Source organism: Misgurnus anguillicaudatus, unplaced genomic scaffold (assembly GCF_027580225.2).
Source record: "Misgurnus anguillicaudatus unplaced genomic scaffold, ASM2758022v2 HiC_scaffold_34, whole genome shotgun sequence".
Lineage (NCBI taxonomy): Eukaryota > Metazoa > Chordata > Actinopteri > Cypriniformes > Cobitidae > Misgurnus > Misgurnus anguillicaudatus.
In genome coordinates, this window is record NW_027395284.1 from 2,577,234 (window position 1) to 2,585,594 (window position 8,361).

The 8,361-nt window shown below is 32.6% G+C and overlaps 1 protein-coding gene across 1 annotated transcript; it reads left to right on the top strand.

Annotated features, from left to right (window-relative positions):
• The first annotated feature begins 3,371 nt into the window (after positions 1 to 3,371).
• On the top strand, positions 3,372 to 8,297 carry LOC141363330 (uncharacterized). Its single transcript, XM_073865968.1, has 5 exons — positions 3,372 to 3,389; positions 5,793 to 5,809; positions 6,192 to 6,574; positions 6,987 to 7,274; positions 7,451 to 8,297. Exons 1-5 carry the CDS (start codon positions 3,372 to 3,374, stop codon positions 7,606 to 7,608), a joined length of 864 nt encoding a protein of 287 aa, XP_073722069.1. The 3' UTR covers positions 7,609 to 8,297.
• The last annotated feature ends 64 nt before the right edge of the window (positions 8,298 to 8,361 follow it).

Genomic DNA, 8,361 nt, shown 5'->3' on the forward strand with positions numbered 1-8,361 from the left:
AAGTGTATATTTATAGTTATGTGATGTAAATACTGTTAAATAGCGTCAACTGATATATTATCTGCATGGCTAACGTCTAACTTACTGTGGTGCTCTGGTCTAGTCTGCCTCATTGGTCATTGGTAACGTTGTATTTAAAGTACATTTAATAACAGTGAATTAAAACTTTGAAAAAACTTGCTCATTGTTGCATATATACTTTTTTATAGATGGATATACGATTTATATTTTTAAAGACGTCAGAAGTAAGAAGGTGAGAAAGTATATATAGTTAGTAAGGTATGTTTTGTCCATATGCATTTGAAATTCGCAATGATTTTACCTCAGAAATACATTGATAGACAGTTATAAAATGTGAATCCCAAATCTCTTACATTAAAATATCCTTATGTGTGATAACTGTCAGTGCAAATAGGAAGAGAGGAGGGTGGAGAGAGATCACAGACAGACAGAGAGACAGAAAGAGAGAGAAACGCTTCCATAAGCAGGTGAGAAATTGTTCTGTCAATAAAGTCAAATTTTTTTATTCTAATGTAGCTTTATAGTTACTGGATTAGCCTTCAGCAAACATGTTTGCCTATTTTTGGATAAGAGAATTTAAAGTATCATTGTCAAAATTTGTTATGTTGCAGTTTTAAAATGACAATACCAGTGTTGGGTAAAAATGACAATACCAGTGTTGGGTAAGTTACTCAAAAAAGTAATTAATTACTAGTTGCTAATTACATCTTCAATCATGTAATTAAATTACTTTACAAATTACTCCAAAAAGTATTTAATTATTACTAATTACTTTCTAAATCCTATTTAGTACATGATACAAGGATAGGCTTGAAATGGCTCGAAGAAACAATATATAAAAGTACATCAATTATTCTGGTCCCACTTTAGTGTTCATTTCTCTCTATTAATTAACTATTAACTACTTTTGCCTCAATATACTCCAACTACTGCTTATTAATACTAAAGTAGTTGTTTATTTTAAGTATTTGTAGAAATGGGGAGGGTTAAGGGTGTAGAATAAGGTTTTGCAGAATCAGGCATTAATATGTGCTATTTAAGTAGGCCTACTAAAAAACAGTCAACATCTCAGTAATATTAATGCTAATAATCAACCAGTTAATAGTGAGAATTGTAAACTAAAACCATGTTAAATCCACTATTTATTATAGTATACATAATTGTTCTACAGTCCATAGACAGTATTTAGTTACATCAGAAGTAACTGTAATTCGATTACAAGAAAAATAAGAGTAATCCCTTACATTACTTTTTCAAGTAATTAAATTACAGTAACAAATTACTTAGTAACTAGTTACACCCAACACTGGACAATACAGAGAACACTTAGATTAAAAAATAGTTTATAAAGCTTAAAAAATTGTTTAAAAAATATCAACAGGGGACCAAGCTTTGAAACCCCTAGATTTGGGCTAAGCCCCCAATGTCTACAATGTCTGGCTCCGCCCCTGGTCGCAGCCCCTGAATTGGGACACAGCTTTCGTGCAAGTAGTCCATCCTTTTCTTGGTGGAAACGTCCCTAATTTAATAATATTGATTGTGGCTGTTAGTCATTAAAAGCCACTAGATGGCACTATGTTCAGTGATATGTTATTGATACCATAGACCACAGGGGCCCGTTCTTCGTAGGCCTACGTCGCTTAATACATCCGAGATCAAATGAGACATCCGAGATGTTTAGGTCTTGCTAATTATGATCTCGCTTATTTGGTTCTTTGAACACCACTGCTGTTGATGATTAGTATGGCAGGATTGAATTATCTGAGATCACTGCGCGTTCGTGCACTGCAAGAAAAGCCAAAACATATCAATAGTAGATACACTGATCAGCAACGCTGTGATTGGCCGGTTGTTGCAATGGCCAAGAACACGCCCATTTTTAACAATTTAATTTCTGATAAATAAAATTTGAATTGTAGTTTATTATAAGATTGTGTTTTCCTCTCTTTTGTGCAGTTGTAGATAATACACCAACACTTTTAGCAGTTCCCAAGAATGTGGTAAATAAAGTATGATGTGCAGTAAGGGAATGGTAATGTTATTCTACATCAAACGATTACAAAGTGCAACTGTTTCTGAGCAATGCACAGGACAGTAAAGAAATCCTCTCAGATGACAGTCCTTTAGAGAAACTATATGCAAGTGGTTAAATAAGTTAATTACATTATTCTTATATAACTGATTTCTGACTACAACAATATCAGCATAGTATTCCCAACCAAGTCTTGCATCTGCTGAGTCTGCACAGAAAAGTGTAGTAAAGATAAAGATATGTGAAAATATGTGCAAAAAACCTTATTTGGTTATTGGCATTTTTGTCACAGAAAAGGGAAAGAGTAACATGTTTGTAGACAGAGTTTTAATGATAGAATAGATAGAAATTACTAAATGAAAAACCCTTTGATGCATGATATTCTACTTGAGAATCTAAAGACAAAACTAAAATCGGAGATAGGTTTATTCAAAGGAAACTTATTTCACACCGAGTAATATTCTGTATTGTACATAACTAATACATCTATTACTGCTGGGTAAAGATGATTGATTGCTGTTTTTATTAAGGAAAATTAAACTAAATCTAAACTGAATGTGATCAGCATCTTTGTCTTATCATCCGTTTAAGAATAATATTCAAATCTGTTAAACAAAAACAAGTTGCACAAGTATACAGAAAAAATATATTTGTTATATTATATATTTTTTAAATAACATCGCTAAAAGATTTAATCTATACTTTTTTATTACGTGTTGAATTTGAAAAGCTCTTTATATTAATCATGCATCTTACGCAGATTGCGTTCGTATAATGCAGAATACACAACTGCATCAGACTTTCAGTATCACATCCACTTAAAAAGGTACAAACTAATCTTGTTTACATGAAATAAGCCTGCTCCCGAGCAGGTTTGAGCTTACGAACCTGTTGCTATGACAGCAAGTCTAGGATGAGCTTCGAAGAACCAAACGATCCAAGATCATGCCAAATCGTCAACAATCAAATCCAGCTAACTGAGTTAGCGACGTACCAAGAATGGGCCCCAGGGCTGCGTTCAGCCCTGACAAAACATTGCACAACGTTTATAAACAGAAACGGTGATGCATTGAACACCCTGTTGTAATGACGCAAGAGTTGCAACTACGGTAGCTGAAAGGTCATTCTTTGTGTTCATTTTTAAATGTTTCTGAAGCCTGATGAAATCATTATAAATGTGTGTTTAATACTGTAAAATACCCTCAATGTTACAGTCACTGACCTTGCTGTCCAGAATGAAAGACAACATTTCCAACTTGAACCCATTGAGGGAGCTGTCTCTTTACTACCGTGTGGTTTATATACAGCTAAACCCTGCATGGCACTGTCCTCAAGGGTAGAATTTGAGGATTCATGCCATAGACTGCATTAAGACCATGCAAGAGAGCCAACAATCATGAGAATAACCAAATGTGCCGACAATGAAACACATCGAGACCACACAGAGAAGTATTTTATTTGAATCATTAAATATAGCCTAATATAAATCTACATTTTTGTTTTGAAGTTGTGTTTATGTCATGACAAGTCCGAACACATCTAGTTCACACAAATAGTGAGACGCATGCTTATGTTGGTACTGATGCAGCGTCAACAGCACTTTCACCGCCTGATTGATTGAGAATCTTTACTCACTGAAAAAAACAACTTGTAAAATTTACTTAAAAAAATCCTCGTAAAAATTTGCACAAACTTTTTTTAAGTAAAATTTACTGCTTTTTTATAAGTAAAACTTACCTAGTAAAATCAAATAAAATTTACTTAAAATTGCATAATAAAACATATGTTAAATAATTAATTAAATGTTACTTAATTATTTTATTTAGGAGTTAGATTTATTTTAATCGTTTAGGTAAAGTCTATTAGGTTTTTTTGAAGATTGAAGCACTGCTGTCCTAATAATATTAAATAAATCATTTTCTGTTTGTTATTTTCTTTACATATTTCTATGGACCTAGTTATTTTTAGTGTTATAAATGGCATTATAACACAAAATTCATGACTGACAACAAGTCAGTCATTGAATAAACTTGATTCGGAACAGAAACGCACACAAACTGTGTTTCTGACATGCATTATCAGCACTGTGGAAAGAATTACAATACACTGTTCTGAACAGGGTTCATGTAAAGAAACACTGATCACCTGAACGGTGACTTCACAAAATTATTATTTACAACAAAACAACATCAATAATATAAGAGCTTAAACCTTTATGACATTTTGCTAACAAATATTTAAGTAGTTAAAGTTCTTATCAGTTCTTATTCTGTGATAAAGCTTAAAAAATAAAAATATTCAGGCGCAAAGAATTGTGGGTATTCCTTACAACATGTGCAAATAAATGTAAGTAAATTTTACTTAGATTTTTTAGTTAAATGGATTTAAAATTCACTTAATTATTTTAGGACTATGTGTAGTGACTATAAAACAGTTAAATAATACAAGAAAATATCTAATAAGACTTACTATTCCCACACAGTTCATTTTTTACATGAATTAATTGTGTATTTATCATCATTTTACTTAGGAAAATCTAGTTCTCAATAAATGTTAATATTATTATGTAGAAATTATGAGAGTTAATCTAATAAATATTACTACACCAAAAAGTTCGTTTTTTCAGTGCTGTTGACAGAGAAAAGCTAAACATACATGCAAAAATTATATGTTACATACAACCCCAAAACAGAAAAAGTTGGGATACTGTAGAAATTGTGAGTATGGAATAATTTACAAATCTCATAAACTTATATTTTATACACAATAGAATATAGATAATAAATTGATGCAGTATGTGGTCTGGCATTGTCATGGTGGAAAATGCAAGGTCTTCCCTGAAAGAGACGACGTCTGAATGGGATCATATGTATCTAGAACTTGGATAAACCTTTCAGCATTGATGATGTCTTTCCAGATGTGTAAGCTGCTCATGCCGCACGCACTCATGCAAACCCAAACCATCAGAGATGCAGGCTTCTGAACTGAGCGCTAATAACAACTTGGGTTGTCATTGTCCTCTTTAGTCCGGATGAAATGGCATCCCAGTTTTCCAAAAAGAACTTCAAATTTTGATTCGTTGGACCACAGAACAGTTTTTCACTTTGTCAAAGTCCATTTTAAATGAGCCTTGCCCAGGGAAAACGCCTGTGCTTCTGGATCATCTTTAGAGAGGGCTTCTTTTTGCCAATTGACCTAATAAGTTGCAAATTGGTCCTTCAACTGTTCCTTATAATGTATGTACATTTAAATTTTCTGGCATCTTATTGCTACCTGTCCCAAAACTTTTTTGAAATGTGTAGCTCTCATGAAATCCCAAATGAGGCAATATTTGGCATGACATTTCAAAATATCTTACTTTCAACATTTGATATGTTATCTATATTCTACTGTGAATAAAATATAAGTTTATGAGATTTGTAAATCATTCCATTACTTTTTTATTCACAATTTCTACAGTGTCCCAACTTTTTCTGTTTTGGGGTTGAACAAACTGACACTAATTTGTAAAATGTCAATGTATATCTGCTTTGAATAGACACAAAATTGTAAAATTGTACTGGAATTTAAGCGTTTGTGTAAAATTACAATGTTAACACTTTGGTTTAATATGGTAATTCAATAATAATTGTAAATAAAAATTGTATAGCCTATTACAATTTAAATATAAGTTTATTATAATATAAATGCATTTTTGTTCTTGTATCATCGTACAAGTAATCTTTTTTTTTTTTTTTAGGTTGTCACAGATAAAACGTGAGTGTCGAACAGACTCACATTCACACTGTTGACTTGTCAGCGAAGAGAGACGAAGAGAGACTGTTCTGAGAATAGCAGAAGAAAATGATTGGTCTGCTTTTGTTTTGCTTATGCTTGTTTGGTAAGTTATATATGTGCATTTTGTGCAATTTCTTTCTCCAGTACTTTTTGGTTTAAGTTTAAATATAAATTAGTTTCTTTGTTGTAAATCGGCAAAAAATGATCTGTTAAATGACCTTCGTTTTATATTTGTTTGTCAGTGCTGGTTTTAGAATAATTTCGATCTGTTACTTTTTGATAAAACCTGAATTCAATAGACATTAGATATTAATAGAAGCTGTATTTGCATTTGAAATCTGATCTATCTGGCGTTGCACAGATGGCCAGAAAATCAATTGACTGGCTGTTTATTTTTATCTTCAGGTGTTGTTTGTAGTGAGTTTGTGTCAGTGACTGAAGGAGATTCAGTGACTTTATCTGTCAGTCTCACTGAAACACAGAGAGAGGACAGAATCTCCTGGAAGTTTAGATCTCAAGAAATAAACGCAGCAGAAATTATTATAGTTGAAACAGAAGATAAGGGAAAAAATGTCACTTTACATGAAGATAGAGTTGAAGGAAGATTCAGAGACAGACTGAAGTTAAACAAACACACTGGATCTCTCACCATCACAAACACCAACATCACACACACTGGACTTTATAAAGTGAACACCATCCGCACAAATACCCAACTCAAAACAATCAATCTTACTGTCTATGGTGAGTAAAGAACTTAGCATACCACATATATGTTAACAATTTTAATTTAAACTTATGTGATGACACAAAGATTCATTTTTATAATAAAATAATTGTATTATTAACTCTGATTACATGTACTGTACAATATATTACATGTGCTTTAATTGTGCTAAATATGAATAAATAATTAGACCCTATGTATATGCCTATGCCATTTGTATCACACTTTTTTACTTCTATGTAATGTAATGGTTGTGAATCATTGAAAAGCTCGGTTATAAATAGTTATTGTTAATAAGCTAAACAGAATAATCAAATAACATTCAATGTTATGCATTTGAGAGTCACTTAAGTTGACTTGTTAAAGTCAATAAATATGTTAAGGTTAGAAGTGAGAAATGGGGTATTCATTTTATTAATTATGTTTCAGCTCATCTGCCCATTCCTGTCATCACAAGAGTCTCTCCACAAAAATCTTCATCAAGCTCAATCTGTTCATTAGTGTGTTCAGTGTTGAATGTGAGAGATGTGAGTCTGTCCTGGTATAAAGGAAACAGTTTATTGTCCAGCATCAGTGTGTCTAACCTTAAAACGACTGCATCTCTACCTCTGGAGGTTGAATATCAGGATAACAACACATACAGATGTGTACTCAACAATCCCATCACAAACCAAACTCAACATCTCAACATCACTCATCTCTGTCAGACGTGTTCAGGTAAATTTCAAGTCCCAAGTAAATGCACACAAATACTTAACTTACCCAATTACCTCAGTGAGACACACAAATTAACTTAAGCCTCTGAATTTGCTGTAAATTAATTACTAACACAGTTAGTTTGAAATATTGCAATAAATCATAATTGAGTTTTACTTTTGCTCATTTTCCATTAGTCGATTTCATCTGCTGTTGTGGTTTTACTGAAGCTGTGATCCGATTGGTCGTCTCTGCTCTGGTGGCCCTGGCTGCTGTTGCTCTTCTGGTTTGCGATGTCAAAACCAGCAGAAAAGAACAGAAGAGGATGAGATCAAAGACTCAAATAAATGACTGATGAATCTGTAGTTTAATCATCAGTATGCTATATGCTTGCTTGCCTATCTTCTATATTTATCTATCATGAAATGCAACTTAACTTTAAAAATACATTTATTAGGCTATATGTTATGTGTAAACATCATTAGACAGGTAGATTACATACATTATAATCTAGGTATCATTTAAATTTAACACTTGTCTGAAATTTTACAACATGTAATGACATAAAATGCCATCCAGCAACAGCTGTTATGTACAGGTGACCTGTAATGCAAAAAAAAATCTTTCTGTTGCAGTTTTGCGATATATTCTTTTTTTCGAATTGCCTAAAAAAAAACACACATATGAGCATCAAAATATCGAAGTTTTTGAGAAATTGTCAAGTTTCCATTGGGCGTATTTTCAATTCACAATTTCATTTTTGCGCAGGTCGAAAGGTAAACCTATAAACCTTTCTGAACAACAGAAATAGCCAAGCACCCACTGAAATTATTCAGATCAGGTCACTGTTCTGATGGTTTCATTTAGTGTTCATACATTCTTGAATTATTGTTACGCTTTGTGTTGTATTTTGACTTTTGACAGAATAACTGCAGCAGGGTTCACTTAATATTGTCTTACACTGAGTTAACACATAAGAGTGGTTTCCCAGACAGGGATTAGTCCTAGACTAAAATAAATGCTGAGCTTTCCCAACTGAAAACAACTTGCACTGAAATAACTTAAAATACATCAGTGCCCTTTGTTTTGCCTCAAAATGCATACAAGT

What these genes read in the sequence shown, in the direction of transcription:
- LOC141363330 (XM_073865968.1), top strand. An exon ending in AATCAATCTTACTGTCTATG is followed by an intron (nt 6,575 to 6,986) that starts GTGAGTAAAGAA and finishes ATTATGTTTCAG; the next exon opens with CTCATCTGCCCATTCCTGTC. An exon ending in TCTCTGTCAGACGTGTTCAG is followed by an intron (nt 7,275 to 7,450) that starts GTAAATTTCAAG and finishes ATTTTCCATTAG; the next exon opens with TCGATTTCATCTGCTGTTGT.